The 18,807-nt window shown below is 45.4% G+C and overlaps 5 protein-coding genes across 5 annotated transcripts; 2 read left to right on the top strand and 3 right to left on the bottom strand.

The window, feature by feature from the left end:
* Window positions 1–6,880: 6,880 nt before the first annotated feature.
* N7471_003524 (uncharacterized protein) lies at window positions 6,881–7,104 on the bottom strand (the record flags this gene model as incomplete). The annotated part of the gene is given in 2 exon segments (XM_057276244.1): window positions 6,881–7,064; window positions 7,082–7,104. The coding sequence occupies 2 exon segments, from the start codon at window positions 7,102–7,104 to the stop codon at window positions 6,881–6,883; spliced, it is 207 nt and encodes a 68-aa protein (XP_057140882.1).
* Window positions 7,105–7,877: 773 nt separating this feature from the next.
* On the bottom strand, window positions 7,878–8,375 carry N7471_003525 (uncharacterized protein; the record flags this gene model as incomplete). Its single annotated transcript, XM_057276245.1, has 1 exon — window positions 7,878–8,375. The coding sequence occupies one exon, from the start codon at window positions 8,373–8,375 to the stop codon at window positions 7,878–7,880; it is 498 nt and encodes a 165-aa protein (XP_057140883.1).
* A 1,617-nt stretch (window positions 8,376–9,992) lies between these two features.
* Window positions 9,993–11,033, bottom strand: N7471_003526 (arylamine N-acetyltransferase family protein; the record flags this gene model as incomplete). Its single annotated transcript, XM_057276246.1, has 2 exons — window positions 9,993–10,542; window positions 10,597–11,033. The coding sequence occupies 2 exons, from the start codon at window positions 11,031–11,033 to the stop codon at window positions 9,993–9,995; spliced, it is 987 nt and encodes a 328-aa protein (XP_057140884.1).
* Window positions 11,034–11,792: 759 nt separating this feature from the next.
* Window positions 11,793–13,659, top strand: N7471_003527 (Amino acid/polyamine transporter I; the record flags this gene model as incomplete). The annotated part of the gene is made up of 7 exons (XM_057276247.1): window positions 11,793–11,900; window positions 11,954–12,024; window positions 12,079–12,192; window positions 12,242–12,702; window positions 12,756–12,779; window positions 12,832–13,157; window positions 13,225–13,659. 7 exons carry the CDS (start codon window positions 11,793–11,795, stop codon window positions 13,657–13,659), a joined length of 1,539 nt encoding a protein of 512 aa, XP_057140885.1.
* Window positions 13,660–17,031: 3,372 nt separating this feature from the next.
* N7471_003528 (uncharacterized protein) lies at window positions 17,032–17,972 on the top strand (the record flags this gene model as incomplete). Its single annotated transcript, XM_057276248.1, has 2 exons — window positions 17,032–17,098; window positions 17,155–17,972. The coding sequence occupies 2 exons, from the start codon at window positions 17,032–17,034 to the stop codon at window positions 17,970–17,972; spliced, it is 885 nt and encodes a 294-aa protein (XP_057140886.1).
* Window positions 17,973–18,807: the final 835 nt, after the last annotated feature.

Here is an 18,807-nt window from a genome sequence, read left to right on the forward strand (position 1 = left end):
TTCGGATTATCCTTTCACCCGTCCTCGTTTCCACCTTCGGCTCGAATCGCGGGCCGGTCCAGCTCCCGCCTTGCCCGTGATCAACAACCCCCCCCCCCTCCCATACATCGTTCGATAAAAGACTCAAATTCTTTAGGATAACCTGCGTGGTTAAAGTAAAACTGAATTTGAAAACTACTATTGTTGAAGCTATATTCAGAGTATTTTTGAAAAATTTCCAACTTATTCTAGTGCAAATGTAGCAATATTCAATAGACAAACCAGAACTGTTGTAAAAAACAGTCATTTATTTTAATGACTCAGTGGCTGTATGAACGCCAAGACTAGTTTTTTATGTAATTGTGGGCTTTCGTGGGGACCCAATAGGGGCCCACGATGGGTTTTAGGGTTGGGCTTTGCGGAAGTCTAATTATAATCCCGAACAAAAGCTGGCTTGGTCGGAGGTGATTAAGCAATTCACACGAGAATTCTCGGGTGGACTAAAGGGGCCATACAAGTTTACTAGAGCACAACACTCAAGGAAAAACTGGCATCTTTGTCCCTTTATGCTGATTGACATGATGAATTCATATCCAGTTGTTTCGCGGGAAAGGCCGTGAAAGTGTGGTCTTGTCTTAGTGAAGGACTCTGATGTATGTAGGCCCAAGTATTTGATATTGGCGAAGCGGGCATAGTGAGTACTAATACTATCATATCTCTCGTAAATTTGATAACTATGGTATCGGATTGCACTACTTACATGTGTGTAGCGCTCCAGATTTCACAACATGTATTACGATATACATGACCGGCCTTATCCGTTCAATTCAAAGTATTCCAATATAAAAATATTGCACCCTAATTGAGATGTATCGAGATTAAACTGTCATCATTCCTAAACTGATCTGCTTGCTATCCTTCAAAGTTCCAACTCAAACCCTCACTTGTAGAGATAGACATACCCATTTTCTCTAGCAATATCAATAGGGGTCCATCCATTCTTATCTTAGGCCATAGGATCGAGTCCTCTTCTTGGAGAAGTTGTTGGACTATGTCGGTCATCCCATTGATGCCTTTGTCTAGTCATCTCATTGATGCCTCCATTTGTTTGCAGACTGAGCCTTTCTTTGTTTGGCAGGGTATAAATCCCCTGCTCTAGATAGATTGAATAGATCATGATTCCTCTTCTCTCTCTCTCTCCCCATAGTTAGCAGCCCCAACAGGTTATGACGCCCTCTTTCTTCCTCTGAACCCTGAATCATCACTTCATTCATCACTTCCATCAAGAATAGCATCTCCAAAGGCTATATCTTGGTTGGAAGCATCACTTTCCATCAAGATCATCAGTTATCTTGACGTTTTTCATCAAGGTGAGCACTACAAAGTGCCGTACCTTCATCTCTTCCACCAAGAATAGCACTGCAAGTGGTATATCTTGTTCTGGAAGCTTCACAGGCCACTAGGAATAGCACCGGAAGTGCTATTTTCTTTGTGGAACCTTCATGTTGGAAGTGCCTTTCATGCACTATCCCGACAACTGAGCACTGATTGCTCCATTTTCAGATCATTTTTTCAAAGATCTATCACGTTGATTGAGATTATCATCCATCTTCAATATGGCTGACGCTCAACAACAACAACAACCACCACCGGTCGATGACGATAACAACGACTGGCACAATGACAGCGAAGCACCCGAGGTAACTAACCAATCTGTTGGCCTGCCTGACATCGGAAGCTTCAACCTCTACAAAATCACCCCGCCTCTCAAAGAAAGAGAGGATCTTGATATGTGGATTGACAAGATCGAGAAGATCTTGGAAGGACACAATCTACACAACTTGATCAATAGTTCGATCCCCTGGCCGATGAAAAGTAACCCCGACGGCCGGAAATGGAAGACTCTATCAAAGCAAGTAAGAAGCTGGTTGTCTAGTAGTATAGATAACGACTTGATGCAGGAAATCAACCGCCGCGGCAATACCATCGAATTCGCCGACGAGCTGTTTGACGAACTGAAGAAGCATATGAAAGGAGAAGGACATAGTGCTTTGAAGAAGGCAACGCTGAAATTCAGATTCATTACCCGCCACCAATTTAACAGCAGCGAGGAATTCATCAATGGATTGAAAACAGCATATAAAAACCTCACCGATCTTTATGCACACATTCCACCATACTTCGCTCTACAAATCATGCTTCAGGAATTGATGAATGTACCGGAATTGAAAAGCTACATTGTCGTCAAGGACAATGAGCTAAATGCCATCAACGAACCGGTCAAGAACATCACCACCATCGACTTCTACCAATATAGCATTGCTATCTTGGACCACATCAAATCGGAAAACGACAACTCACCGGGATTGATATCATCGGCAGTCTCAAACGGCACTCAACAACGTCGACAAGACAATTCCAACGGTTCGAATTCATATATAAATGCCAATTCCAATTTTTCATACTCCCGCCCAACCAATACGCCACCGAAAGGCGTTTTAGCACTTGATCATGTCAACAAATGGAAAGGCCATAAACTAGAAAGGAGTGACAACGGCAATTACACTTACTGTGGCGGGAAAGGCCATGGAACAACCAGATGCTTCTATCTAGTCCTAGAGATACGAAGGGAGAACTGGACGCCGAGAGCTGGAATCTGGACCTATAAATGGAGAGACAATAATATGTCTCCCTCCTCCACTTCGCCATCCTCTAACGGCAAAACGGAATTCAAGCAAGACAAATCTTAACCAATCTAGGGCCTAGTGATAGATAGGACACGACAAGCCAACCTCTCTACGCCAGAAAGCAGCACCGGTTTCATCATGATAAGTCTGGAAATCGACTTATTGCAGGATTTCAACCCTTCCTATATTATGGCAGATGAAAAGAGCCAGGAAGAAGCCCCAATCGACGGAGAAAACCAAGAAACAACCGTCAACACCCAGCTTGAAACGTCAAATGTAATGTCTAAAGAGCGGGAAACAGATGAAAACACCTAGATTGAAGCGTTAAATACTTCAATGGTAGCTATCCAACTATCTGCCACCGCCCTAGGATATCCATGGATTCTGGATACTAGCGTATCTGAACACATTTGTAGCGATCAATCTGCATTTAGCACCCTGGAAGACTATCCCGAAGGTCAGGAATACGAATGGATGACCTCTGGAAATGAGAAAGTCAAGGGTGAATCCCATGGAATTATCAAATTAAACTTGCACCTTGGAAATGACGACGCCCAAACTATACAAGCATGCTTCACATTAAGCATCTATTGTGTCTATAAAAGCGGCGGTTAATACAACCTTTTCTTACTTAGAACGGCCGAAAAAGAACTCGGCATTTAGTGGCACAGCAAAACAAAATCCTTACACGATAAGGATAATATTGTTATTAGCTTCACTAAGGATTTCAACCGAGTGCCATTCATTCAACTGGCATCACTAACACTAGCTGCCGGAGCAATTATCTCCGCCGAGCTAGCCCACTGTCGACTTGGACATGCCGGAAGTTATAAAATAAAAGTCAACCAAAACGACCTCGGCTGTGAGATTCAATATGACGATTTTGACTACGAGGCATACGGCCTTGGAAAGTCAAAGCGCATTGTGTCAAGAACAAACCAAGCGAGAGCAACCAGAGCGGCATATATGTTTCATGTGGATCTACAACCAGTTAGTCCACCCGGCTTTAATGCGGAAAATGGTAAAAATGACCGGAACCATGCCATGGTTATCACTTGTGATGCCACTCGCTTTCGACTTGCTTTATACCTTACCACTAAGGGAGAAGCTTCCCCCGTTCTCTAGAAATTCGCTAATGAGATTTACTAGAGAACTAGTGAATGGACAGTTGAATAGAGAATCGACGGAGGAAGAGAATTCCTAGTATTCGCCACCTGGGCGAGAGATAGTGAGAGAAACATAATCGTTACTATCTCTATTCCCTATACCTATAAACAAAATGGCGTTTCCGAATTCACCGGCCATTACTTGCTATAAATAGTAAGGATAATGAAGATTGACGCCGGCGCTCCCCAAGAACTATGGTTAGAAGCTTTGAACACAGCTGCATACATCACCAACCGTCTACGAAAGAAAGCCCCAGACGGAAAGCAACAAGATGCACCAATCATTGCTTAGAGGAAAGGATTGAATATGAGAACGCCAGACAATGCTTCTCTCTCCTTCCTACGAGTATGGTATGCGAAAGTATATGTCCACATTCTAAAGGAAAAGCGAATCCAAAGCTAGAAGATGGAAGCCAGAGTATGGATTGGCCACCTTATTGGTTACGAAGGTGACAACGGCCATATCTATAGGATCTATGATCCTAAAACCAGGAAAGTTTCTAGATATAGAGACGTTGTTTTCTGGGAGCAAAAGCATGGCATTCCTCACTATGATGACAGAGAGATCGTCATTAGTAGAGAAATCATTGACGGCCCTAACATCCAAGCCTTTGAAATAAGAGCTGGTTCACCAGTTATCACTACCCAGAAAACGATAAGATCGACTACGCAGTATACTGAAATTCCAGAACCGAGAGTGGTTGAACTTGACGATGACGAACAAGAACTGTATACGCCATATACCACTCTAAGACCCGTTGAAAAAGCCCTAGGCAGTTTCATGCCGACGCTATCACCAAGCACTACAACACCAGCAGAAGGATATAGAACATCGTCTTCTCCTAATCCCTTAGCAATGTCACCAACCCCGCCACCACGTGCGAGAACCAGGACATCAGGACGTCAAACTGCCGGCGTTGCACTATAAAGATACGATGATCTGGAATAGGACAAGCGAGGCAACTTGAGACCACCAAGATCTAGAAACATATCAAGAGATTCACCAGGAAGTGCTATATCCGCTATTAGAATCGTCCAAGCTACCATTAGCATTCCACAGGGTTTAAAATCTTGGCAGGTCAAGATCCCAAGGAACCTCACCGAAGCAAAGAAATCACCTGAATGGGAGCTCTGGAAACAAGCGATAGACAACCAGATCATAAAGCTTAATACCGCCAAAGCTTACCAGTACGTCGAAACACCACCAGCAGGAAGCACTATCTTACCCGGCAAGTGGGTATTCGACAAGAAGAGTGACAAGCAAGACTTTGTGACAGAGCTGAGAGCAAGATGGGTTATCTATGGCAACAGACAACGTCCAGGATTTGACTTTGACGATACCTACGCTCCTATTGCAAGGCCTAAGAGTACTCGGTTGTTTCTCTCAATAGTAGCTATTCGACAGCTATACTGGGAACAAATTGACTACACAACCGCCTATCTCAATGCCTTGATCGACGACAGATACATTTTCATGAGACCACCAACCGGCTATGAGAAGCTAGGTATGGTATGCATGATCCTATAAGCGCTATACGGCCTTCGTCAATCTGCCTGCTTATGGTATGAAACGATCAAGAAGGAATTGCAAAAGCTTGGTTTTGAACAACTGCCAGATGAAAGATACATCTTCGTCCATAGAGAGAAAGACATATAGCTTTTGCTATATATAGATGATACTCTGTGTGCTTCTACGTCAAAAGAAAGCATCGAATGGTTCAAACAGACAGTCAGTTTCAAGATCAAAGTCATTAGAGAACCTAGCAGATTTCTTGGAACCAGCATCACCAGATCAAAAGAAGATGGAAAAGAAGACACCATTTTCATTGATCAAGCTGCCTATATGGAAGATCTCCTACAGACAGCAAGCTTAGGAAGAGTCTCTGCCACCTATCTCCCTATAAAAGCTTCCTACAAAACGCCTTTTTCAGCCCAGGAAGCAACATCGGATGATCAACAAGAAGGCCACCAAGAAAATGAAGACGATGCCATTTCACAGAGCGAGAAAGCAGCATTCGGAGAAGACGTTGGCAAGGTGGGCTAGTTGACAATAAGGACCAGACCAGACATTGCTTTCTCTGTCAATCGACTACAGAGAAGGACTGCCAATCCAAGAAAGGAAGATCTTAATACTCTCTCCCAGCTTCTACGCTACTTGAAAGGAGCACCCAACTATAGAATTCAGCTCGCAAAGGATCCTAGCCAAAGCCTAGTTGGCTTCGTCGACTCTTCGTACAACGACTACGAAGATGGAAAGTCAACCGAAGCCTATATCTTCTACTACGCAGGCGCACCAATTTCATGGTGCTCACGGAAACAAGACGTCGTCGCCACAGGAAGCACCATCGCCGAATACGTCGCTCTCGATGGTGCAGTACGGGAAGCACTCTATCTCGTCAAGATTCTACAGCAGCTGAATCTAGAAAATACGACAATCCAGGTGCCGATTTGCACTGACAGCGACAACGCCGTTTCAATCCTGAAGAAGGACGCATTCAACAAGGGCACCAAATGGCTGGATGTCAAATACCAATTCGTCAAGCATGCGATGAAGCAAGGATTGATCGAGATACGACTCATCGACACCAAGGAAAACCCTGCAGATACATTGACAAAAGCACTGTCAAAGGTTGATTTCGAAAGGATGAGAGATTACTTGGTGAAGAAGGTTTGAAGAAACCTACAAATTGAAGGTTACAAATTGACGAAATTGACGGAATACGATACTTTGAAAACTGCATTTTATTTGACGATTTTACTATGCAAACCAGAATGTTTTTTGACTTGATGCTCAGTCTGGGGGGCTGTGTTGGACTATGTCGGTCATCCCATTGATGCCTTTGTCTAGTCATCTCATTGATGCCTCCATTTGTTTGCAGACTGAGCCTTTCTTTGTTTGGCAGGGTATAAATCCCCTGCTCTAGATAGATTGAATAGATCATGATTCCTCTTCTCTCTCTCTCTCCCCATAGTTAGCAGCCCCAACAGAAGTATCAACCATGAATCGGAACGATTAGATCGGAGACCAGCCACTAGATGCAATAGCGACTATTCATTCGCATCCTTCGTCATAATGTCATAGCCTGCTTTCTCAAAAGTCTCGAGGACTTCATTGCTAATAGCACCAAAGACCTCTTTATCACCGGAGTCTTCGGACATACCGTCATATCCCGTCGTAAAGAAAAATTCAGGCGCCGAGGCACTATCCTTATTCCGCGCCTTCACGTCGACCCTACGGTCTATAAACACCTAAAGCAGACGCCTTTGCTCATCGCCCATTCGAACGCTCTCGCCTATCACAGTCCCTCCGAGGTAATAAAGGGTGGTGTTTCCACGGCTATCACGAACTAGCGGATCTGCGTTCGCAGCGAGAAACTCGTAAACAGCGGTTTTATAATAGGTAATAGTAGAGGGAACACTCCTCTCGGACTAAGGGTATAGACATCCCATACGTCGTAACGCGAGCTGTAATAGATAAATTCCCGCGTTTATAGGTTGGTTTATCAAGCTTAGGCAGTTCTGAAGTATCTCCCGATTCTAACCAACCTAACGACGACCAGTTAGCTGTGCGTAACACCCCGCTTGATTATAAGTAAGATATATACTATGTTTCCCCCCGATTTACTCGTGTCGCACAGAGTGGTGCCAGTAACACAAAGGTGTCAGTCTTGCCAACATTGCATCGAGGCCATTTCCTTGCTTAAAGTGGATTGATTCTTGAGTCCTTAAGCCGATAGCCTATCCTAGCATCGCACACCCTTTGCTATCGTAGTCTGCACGAATAAATGATTGATATTGAAGATAGTTGGTATAGGTGACCACATACAAATGCTGGCTGTTATATGCTTTTGTTTTTGTGTTTTTTTATCTTTTTTTAAAAATGATGTTGTTTTTGTCATGTTTCGTCCAGATTTTGTGTCGACGGAATTGACCACAGGCTTTCTTAGTATTGATGGTTGGTCATGTCCAGTGTTCTATTTTTAAGCAATCTTGAAGCTGCATGAAAATACAAAGACCACCGATAACTAAATTTACGTGGTCCTCATCACAATGAATGCTCAACTTGACTACCGCTTGTCTCCGACTCCTCTAACCCCTCCCCGAAAGACCTGGGCTTTGTATCGACATACTCATACCTGACGCTCCACTGATCCGTCCTTTGGATTCCCATCGAAGGACTGATTTCCTCTAGTTGGTGTGGCTTGACCGGCGAGGTAATTGCAAAAGCAGCGGCCGACGTTCCGAGTTCCTCGACCTCATCTTCCAAGTATCGAGAACGCGTTGTGGTCTCCTTTGCTCCACGGCTCATACTCGCCAACGCATATGAGTTGCTATACGAGTCACTACGGCTCCTGCCAGTGCGCTTTCGCAGACCGACTCCGAGCATTCCACTATCGAAAGCGTCGAGAAAGGGCTTTAAGCAGGGAATGCATGCTGTAATGAGGGTGACGCACAGGGCGCATTGGGTGGTGATTCTGGTCTCGAAGGCGGATTGTGTCATATCTGTGGAATTGGGGGCATTGCGCATGAAAACCAGGCGCATGATGGTCGCTATTATTACACTGGGCACCCAGTTAGTTGAAAATTCGTGAATTCAGAGACAGGAAGATCTTACGTACGTTAGGCGGTACGCGAATGCGACCACGACGGGGACTTTCTTTCCAAAGCTAACCTGAACGGGCTTGATAATATAGATCGGGAGGAGGCAGATGATTAACTCTGTAAGAATATCGACGGAGGATATGGCTGTCCAAAATCGGAACTATAGAAATCAAGCTGTGAGTATGAATTGGATTGCTGGGGTCAAAGGTCAATGCTCACAGTATCAATACATTTGCCATTATCCATTTCCCATGGCCTTAGGGCTCCACATTTGAAAGCCAAAGTAAAGAAGACTGGAAATGTCCAGACTAAAACGACGATCGATGACCAAAAGCATACTTTTTTGTGTGATTTATTAACACACAGTTTATTCAGGAATTGCAGGACTGAGACTTTCGTGAGGCTAAGGGCAAGAACGTAAAGGAGATCAGATGCATATAGGATCTAAGAACAATGTTGGCATTAGTAGATATTATCGCACTGACTCAGGAAGAATGGTTCACCTTTTCCACATCGATCACTTGCTGCGTACTTAAGGCAGATTGACGCTTTCCCATACCATATTTTGTCCCTTGGAAGATAAAGCCAGATTGCGCGATGCCGAAGACCTATCCTTTGAAAGCTCGGCATTAGAGACTGGACGACAATGATCTAGTCAAAAGGTGTCGTAATGCACAAGTGGGAATGCATACCAGCGCAAGGCAAATTATCACATCATCTCGTTGTAATGAGCGAAGCATAGATAATCGAAAGGCAAGTCGGATCAGCACAGCCGTTATCATCATCACCAAGAGGTACAAGGCCGCAATAGCAACCTCATCTCCATGATCGAATGTAGACGAGTCCTCGCGTCTGCCGGTGGTGCGTATTTGAAAATAGCTTGCAATATTCATCATAAGACCCGTACAAACAACAAAATAGATAGCTCATGCATTTATTCAAGAATTTAGAGATGCAGGGCTTTTGTGCCAGCCTAAATTTGGCTTGATGGTAGATTTATACATAGATAGATAATCGTACGTACAGCATTACGAAGAATCTTGCCATTTTTCTTCTTTGCCAAAGTTTACAGAGTTTTAATTCAATTGCCACTATCTCTTTAGGGGTAAGTGGTGTATTGGACTCCGTAATAAGATCCTAGTACGTATTACGGGTTGAATGCACATGGATATATCCCTCGTGGGCACAGCCGGAGATTAAGGCTCCTGCTTAGCCCTGCAAAAATGGAATGCCTTGGATTAATTTCGGCTATAGCGATAGCAATATATTGGGATCTCTATAGCCGCAGACTTTGGCGGTCTATTATGGGTTATAGCTTTAGTGCCCACCTGCCGTCGCGTTCCCCGTCGGGGATCCGTAAATTGGCCCGCGGACCCCTGCAAAGGACCCATTTACATATCCTCCAATGAGCTGCTCATATGAATAGAGTGTAGAGAGTGATTGGTGTAGTTTGATGATTTATACACGTAAGCTATCAATCAAATGCCTTGCCTAGTGAAAATATGGACAACCGATCATTTGTAATATCGATGGGGTTGCAAAGTGTTATACAACAAGATTATGGAATTTCCGAGGTCGTTTGGCAGATACTTTCCTGATCTTCCTTTGGAATTGGAATGTGAAAATATTTCTCCAGAACAGCCACACGCTCCCCCTCGGAGGCGAAGGATTGCAGGACCTCTGACGTGGCCCCCAAGCGGCGCTTCAGTGTATTGTCGAATAGTGTTAGATCACCAATGACCTTTTCACCTTCATTATCCAGAATCATCCGTACACACATCACGTGGAAAAGAAACCAGCTCTCCGGACTAGTGCTCATATAGTAATTGATGATCGTAAAGTCTTCCGGAAGGAATTCAGTTTCAGTGAAGCAATAGGCAGGAATCCACGCCCCGCCTGCATTGGAGATCTCGTACTGCCAGAGGAATTGGCCAGCCCTCGTGTGCTGGGCGATAGGGCCATAGATGAGCCGTGCAGACTGGTCGCCGACATTGTGCGCCTCAAACCCGTCGATCAATGGAAGTGGCTGATGTGGCCCATTCGAGCCAAACCCCACATCTATCAGGTACTTTTGTTCGCCGATAGCAACGATATTGACCATGTGGTTCCTGCGTTTGACTGTTCAGTATGTTTCAGATATAGGATCGAAGGAATGACCATACCATCCATCGTACTTTGGGCCTTTCCAGTTCTTTGAAGCTGATATGGGCTGGACCGCCTCATTTACCCGACCTCCGACCGAGGTGACATTGTATCCAATAGTCCTCAGGACGGTCCCAAAAAGAGTACTATTCTCCATACAGTAACCCCCTCGATCGGATTTGGAGTCTACTATCTTGTCAAATAGTTTCTGGGCGTCAATGGAAATGTAGCGGTGGACTGCATAATGCAGATTGAGATTTTCAAAAGGCACTGCTGCCACCTGGTATCGTTGCAAAACTTTCAAAAAGGCTAGGGCGGCCTCATTGTCGACCCTTGCACCAAACTTGACCACCGGTGACTCCCGATACTTTTGAGGTAGATCAATCCGGTTAAAGTACTGCTTCAATTGCTCCGGCGAGTAGACTGGACGTAGGGACCAGTCAATGATAGAATCCATGTTGAATAAATCAAATGATGCAAAGGCGTCGAAGATGTATATCAATCCTGGAAGTACTCCGTAGGGAGTCGAGAAAATATAAATAGATGTGAAAGCGGGGTTGATTTTTCGTCCACAAGGTTTCTACTCCGTACATATGGATTAAAGGAGCAAATTTACACCCGGAATATTTACAGTGATTCTGTGATAAGTACGAGTCTACCAATGACGCTTCTGATTGCGCTCCCAATTGCACCTTAGAACTGCTACATGCAGCCCCCACAGCAGCGGGGCATGGTTCTGATCTGCCAATATGTTTTGAACTAATTAATGTAATGGGATCGATCCTGGACACCGTGCGCGGGATGTTAATTCGGAAATACCATAATAAATCCTTGTGGCATACGGAGTACACCGGAAGGACTGAGCTAGTGTATAGTGTATACGTAGCCTAGGCGTGTCAACGAATAGCGCTGCAAATTTCCCGGTGATTCTACATACCCGCTTTTGTCTCGAGTGGAAATTGATTGCACCTAATCTGGGAGGGATCCGGATACCGGGAAAATGTCCCCATATTCACGAAGTGAACTTGATTAATCCGCCGAGGGCTAAGCGACATTTCCAAGTATCTATCTGGACGTCCGATAACTAGAAGGGTGGTAAGCACGGTCTTTTATTTTTCAATGCTTGTTTCTTAGTTTCTTCTTCCCCCTATCCCGACTCATCCCAGGGTTCCCTTTTATAGTCTACCTTTGCCGGATTTTGCAACACAACCCCAAAATGCCCTTCAAGAATGGCGAGATGGCGGTCCAGGAGTTGGGATCCAGCAAATACAAGAGTCGTGATGCCGAAGATATGGCAAAGCAGGGCAAGAAGCAGCAGTTTCAGGTATGGCCTCACCGAAGAAGAGATTTCGGGGTGGATTTAGTTAACGCAAATAGCGAAACTTTGGATTCTTGTCCATGTTGGGATTCACGACAACCATGATGTGCACTTGGGAGGCTGTGCTTTTGTGAGATTCAGCTGTCCCAACCTTCATCGGACTCAAACTAACCATTTACGTCAGTGCTAATTTAACTGCAATGATCGATGGTGGCCCAGTGACGCTCGTATATGGATTCTTATTTTGCTGGTTTGGCGCTTTGGTAACTGCATCCTCGCTGGCTGAGATGGCCTCAATGTATGAAACCGCCCAAATAATCCAAGACTCAAGACTAAACAGACAACAGGGCCCCTACCTCCTCCGGACAGTACCACTGGGTGGCAATGTTAGCTCCGAAGGGTCAGGCAAAATTTTTGAGCTGGGTGACGGGATGGATGGCCATGATTGGATGGTGGGCCAACACTGCAGCTGGTGTCTATTTTGCGGCGACAGTCACCCAGGGCCTTGTAGTCTTGAATTACCCGAATTATGTTGCAGAAGGCTGGCAAGGAACCTTGATGATGTTCGCTGCATTGATTATTTGCGTGATTGTCAACTCCATCGGGGCAAAGCTACTTCCTCAGGTCGAGGGTCTGATTCTGATCTTTCATATTGCGGGATTTTTCGCCGTCCTCATTCCTCTCGTTTATCTTGCACCTCACAAAGATGCCTCATTCGTTTTTGGGACTTTCCAAAACAGTTCGGGATGGAACAACGCAGGTCTGACCTGGTTGATTGGCCTGGTGGGCACGAACCTCCCATTCATTGGTACGACACCCATGCTTCCTTCGGATGTGACTTTTTCTAACTACTTTCTGCAGGTTATGACGGCCCGTGCCATATGGGTAAGATTCAAGTCAGTGATTGAAGATATCATAAACTAACAGATCCCCACAGCCGAAGAAGTCATCAATGCTTCTATTATCGTTCCCTGGTGCATGATCGGCACAATCCTGTTAAACGGCACCCTTGGGTTCGCCATTGTTGTCGCTTTCCTGTTCTGTATCGGAAACGTGGATGACGCCCTGAACAGCGCCACCGGCTACGACTTCATTGAAGTCTTCTACGCGGCCACCAAGTCCCACGCGGGAACATCCGTGATGACCGCCATTCCCACAGCATTGGTCATTTGCGCGTCGTTTGGGTTCCTGGCCTCCGCATCACGTCTCACCTGGGCCTTTGCCAGAGACAAGGGACTGCCATTCTCGAATTTTCTGGCTCACGTATGGCTGATTATCACACCCTTTGCCTCCGTAGAGAGAAGTGACTAATTTTATTACACGCATATAGGTCAGCTCTGAATCCGCACTCCCTCTCCGCGCTGTCGGTCTCTGCGCATCCATAACCGGCTGTATCTGCATCATTAACGTCGGATCAACGGCAGCATTCAACGCCATCATCTCGCTGACCACGGCGGGTCTGTTCGGTTCCTACGAAATAGCCATTGTCCTCATGCTCATAAAGAAGATCAGAGGAGAGCCGATTCCGTATGGCCCCTGGAAGCTCGGCAAATTTGGCATTATTATCAATATGGCCTCAATTTCTTTCTTAACGATTGCCATCTTCTTCTCCTTCTTTCCTGCCGAGATGCCCGTCACTCTGGCGAGCATGAACTGGTCAATTGTAGTTTTCACTGGCGAGTTCCTTATCGGGCTAGTATGGTATTTCATCAGTGGGAGGAAGGCCTATAATGGCCCGGTCATTGAGTCTGGTGTCAACCGTTGATAACGGATTCAGGGAGTACAGGCGGGCAAACACTTCCCTGGGGCTGCCCAGGTGGATGTATCACAAATGTATTATTAGATAATTACACTCGAACGGTGGGAATAGCGAAAGATACGATCAAGCTATACCTATTGGCGCGCCGGGACAATTTGGCAGCTTGGCGGAGACCATAGCTGTACTTCGAAACTGAGAAGCCTAGATCCTAGTAAAGTTCACCTCTTACTCGAGCTTCTGGAAGCCTGTATTTATTCCCTATGGCAACCAATGGCGTATGAATCATCGAATTGAGATGTAATTTCTATCTGCGAGGAGCATACTGCCAGCGTAGTGTTCACGGTAACATATGGGAAACGAATGGAACCACCCAACCAACCAGAGCTCAGAGAAGCTAAACAGATACTGTGGGAGCTAGCTGATCCTGATCTTAGACATGCTGTTGTATGTTTTTGTTTTTATTTGACAATGAAAGTGCTGTTTCCTCCCAACCCTCTTCAGCGCCTTCAGTTGGCCCCATTCACCTGAATGCCCTGAACACCTCTATTTTACACCTGAATATCCTGCATACCCCTACACCGCTAACGTGTCATTTCCCTCCCATACTAACCTTTTTTCTCATAGGCGTATGTTGTTTTGATATATAGCTTAATAAGCATATCAAATTTCTTAGCCTCTGTAACTTAGCTTCTTCAACAACAATTCAATCTATCTCACATCTGCACTATGCACTTTGACGTGCATCTGGTACGGAGCCATTGCGCACTGCTTCGGCCAGGCTAGCGCTCCAATATTCTCGCCCATAGGGCATAGCCATATCCAAACCAGCCAAGGCGCTTGCAATGCCAGTATGCTGAGCATTCCAGTCGCTCATTACAAAGCCTTCTATATTTCCAATGTAGGACTGGATACGTAGCGTAACAGATTGACATTGTGGATCAATACACGATACAGTCACATTCCCAATACCTTCGCTCCCTAGTACTTCAGCCCCGGTGAACTTTCTGACGGTGAACATTCCGTACTCCTGTTTCTACTGCATAATACATATTTGACCTCGGCGACCCCTTGGCACCTTCGTAATTGTTGACATGGAGAGAAATCAACGATATGGGGTGGTCAAGACGACTTGAAATCTGCTCTGTTTTAGTATTGCATATTGCGGGGCAATAGGTGAAGAACTATCTGCCTAGGAAAATGATGAATGATAGCTGGGTCCATTTGATCTTCCGTCCTCCTTGATCTTGACTCTTTGGCATTGTGCCTCAGTAGCTGCTTTAACGCTTGCTTCACGATTCCTGTGGCGCCACTAGGGAAGGAAAATTTTGTCAGCCTGTACGAAATCATCTATAATAGTGATAATCCTAACCGAGTGATTATGATGACCTTGTCGGCTAGATTAGGGATGTCTTCAACGGATAATCCTTTTCGAAACGGATTCATAGCCGTAGTCAATCGTCAGAATAACGGATAGAAAATTATGTATGCTTATCACCAAAGTGATAACTGTAGGACACACGTATATTAGCTTACTATGGAATATATTACTCAGATGCACAAGTGGTCATGTCCCATGTCAAGCACTTCAACATTTTTGGTCTCCGTCCAACCATCACCCGGCATCAATGCTCTCCTGAAGGATGAAGCTTTCTCCATCTCGGTCTGTTGACAGGCTTTAAATTTTTAGAATAAATGTATTCACGTCATCTCGCATAACAGTCCCTATTAATTACAGATCACCTTATTAACTCTTCCACGTCTAACATCGGTGGCCTTGGTGCAGTATAAAGATAAAAGGTGCACAAGAACCTCTGGAGCCCAGGAAAAAACCAGAATCATATAGTTTCCCGCCTAAATGCAAAGAAATTCGCCAAGGAGACTCGAGGATAATTTGAAATCCAGCCTTCTCATTAGCTAGAGCAAATTACAATCTTTTTTCCATAAACTCAGGAGATATACCGTAGAGTGCCTACTACTTGAAGTCGCTAGATTATATATAGTGTGATCCCTTCTTAATCAAGTTGTAAATACATACATTTATATCGCAATGTACTTATTTTGACAACTTCTTGGTGTCCCTAATCTCCGAGACGTTTCATTTTTCCATATACAACTGTCTACAAATGAACTACAAAAGTAGAGCAAGGATCCTTTGACCAGCTGTCGTGTTTATATACAGGCCCGCTCGCAATGACTTCTACCACGTTATTCTTTTTGCTTTTTCTTAAAGCTTAGCCCGATCCACTTCAGTCTACACCTAGCCTAGATCATCTTGAACTGTCGAATCGGAAAGGGGCTATAATCAAGGCCTATCTACATTAGGACTAGCGTCACTAAAAATATTGTTCGAGAAACAATCAAAGAGAACGAGATAGTGAAACTGATTTCGATCCGCTCTGTATACCAACCTATAGAATGCCTAGCAGAGTAAGCTCCTACAAAGAGAGTCCATTTTGACGGGCTAACCCATCGTGCACTGTAGACCTATTTTCATACTCATTTTCTTGCAAAAGATTTTCATATTTAACAATATATGGACGAAACTAGACATTGAGACATGCCACCCGCTGGGTCTTCATGTGTGCCCTACACCTGTCTGACCTAACAACGTCTATAGGGCATAGGACGAAGCCGTCGCATCCAATCCAGTCGAGTTGCCTCTCGCTCGGAAGCCACTCGCTTCTGGCGCGGGCCATTTTTGGCACCCTTTCTTTGGGATTTGCCAGGGTGTCCTGCTGGGGGCGTAACATGCGAGCCATGAGGTCGATGATAAATCCTCACTCGAAGGATTTTGTTGGCTCGCCGCAAAGAAGGTGGGCTCGGCGAGTCAGCGCGAATGTTACGACCGGCATTTGTATCATGGCGAGTGGTCGTCTTTGGCAGCGGAAGCTCTGAGGAGTCATATAGTAATGGCGCTAGGTCGCAGGCGTTCGCTAGTCTTTGGTGGCGGAGCCGGCGGGCTGTTGCAGTGTTTGCCATTTGAACAGATAGGTGGCAAGGGAAACATGGAGTCAACCTGACCCTACCCATTATATATATTTCAGATGTCTTGCTGAATCTGTTGAGAACTTTGTTAGCGAGCCCTACAGTCTGCCCAGTGGCATCAGTTTTCAACCCGCCATCAAGTCATTATGGGTTCCACCGGAGTTTTGAAGGCAGGAATGCGAGGCAGCGTGAAGAGAACCCAACTAAATAGATTGCGGTGTTTTGCTACCAAATCGCTATGAAAGCAATGCTTAGCAGAAATTGAGGGTCGCGATTTTTATGTTTTGTTCACGCGTCTAGTCATGAGGCCTCACAATGAAGATTGCTAGATAAACCCCGCGGTCCTGTTCAAAGTTGCACCTTGAAAACAATATTTGAACATCATCTATAACCATGGCGGAGATAATTATTTCTGAAGATATCCTCGGGAATATCAACGACAAAGTCGTTTTCATCACTGGTATGTCAATTTCCATTGGGTCCCATCACCAGGAGGAAGAAATGCTGATAGAGCAGGCGGCGCATCGGGAATCGGAAAAGCAACTGCTGAGCTCTGCCTTAGGAAGGGGGCGATTGTAGTCATCGGCGACCTGAACGCATTGCCAGCCGATCTACAGGTATCGGAGAAACTCAAATTCGATCAAGTTGAAGTTTGCTCTTGGGAGAGTCTACAAGACGCCTTCATCCAGATTGAAGCATGTTTCGGTCATATCGACCATGTCTTTGCCAACGCAGGCGTTAGCCCGACAACCAATTTATTGGACGATACACTTGATGAGAATGGCCTCCTTGCGCCTCCCAACCTGCGAACAGTCAATGTCAACCTTTTGGGTGTCATTTCAACTGTTCGCTTGGCTTCTTATTACATCCAGAAGCACTCGACTCACCGATCAACTGGTGAATTGGGAAGAATTGTGGTTACTGCATCCACAGCATCATTCCAGAATTTCACCGCGGGCGATTATACAATCACGAAGCATGGTGTTTTGGGACTTGTTCGCGGCCTTCAATCTCAGTTGGAAGGTAAGGTTCGATTGAATGCGGTCTCGCCATCGTGGAAAAATACTGGAATGGTGCCCAAAGATTTTATTGAATCACTTGGCGTTCGTGTTCAAGAGCCGGAGGTCGTGGCTCGAAGTGTGGCTCTTTTGTTTGGTGATCAAAAGCGTTATAGCGAAGTCATCTATAGTTGGGATGGGAAGTTCCTGGAGGCTAACAAGGCTGATGGTGGGTTGCTCCAGGGCGCTGATAAGATCCTTGTAAACGCTGCCAATGAGGATCGCGTTATGGTGAAGCGGAGGGAGGCGGTAGCACTCGGGTTGATCAAGATATAGTCATTGTCGTATCTCAGCAGATCTTTAAGGGTTAGTTTTTCATAAGGAAAGAACGTTTTAAGCTTCTCCATATTATGGTCGAATGTCCACGGATCTGGTTGTCTCGTGTCTTTGAAGTTGGCCCAGTTTCAGACAGGATTAGGCAGAGCTTCACATATCTGCAGCATAAGCAGTCGAGCTTTCGTTTTGGGGATACATCCAGGGGCGGCAGATCAGCTTAGTCGGCTGATATGGCGGAGATCAATCTTCACATAGCCAAGCGGCTGTCTAGCCCGTCGTTTGAAAAACCAAGATCTGCCGGGGGAGCAGGAATGGTGGTGTTGATGGCTTACAACGACGGCATGGCCAGGGTATTTGTTATCCGCCCACTACCACCATGGAGACTTGGTCCTTTCAAATATATTGAAATTGAACCAGAGCGGGTGATAGTAAAAGAGAAAGCCTTGGCTACATGGGCCATCTCGGGTAGTGTTGTCTACTCAGGCGCCTCAGGACACAATGACAATTTGGGGGCGGCAGTTGTTATGCTCGATAAGGACTAATGTGTTATTCAATCATTACAGACCGTTACCTCGCAGTTCTTGGGAGCCTTGCAGTCAAATATTGGCGACCTTGCAAAGGACGTGAGCCCATTGCCAGATATTCTCATTGCTATAGCGCTGCTGACGGGGCATGAAGACACAGGGTCTCTGTGAAGGAATGGTCGATGGTTCTTTCACGGCAGATATTTACGAGCTTAAGGCTACCAATAGCTGTATAGAAATGGAATCGCAACGCATTCGTGCTCAACTGAATGATTGTACTCGCGAAACTCACACGCTCCGGGCTGAGTTCA

This window comes from Penicillium samsonianum (assembly GCF_028829775.1).
Source record: "Penicillium samsonianum strain IBT 33392 chromosome Unknown utg000002l_segment0_segment0, whole genome shotgun sequence".
Taxonomy (NCBI): domain Eukaryota; kingdom Fungi; phylum Ascomycota; class Eurotiomycetes; order Eurotiales; family Aspergillaceae; genus Penicillium; species Penicillium samsonianum.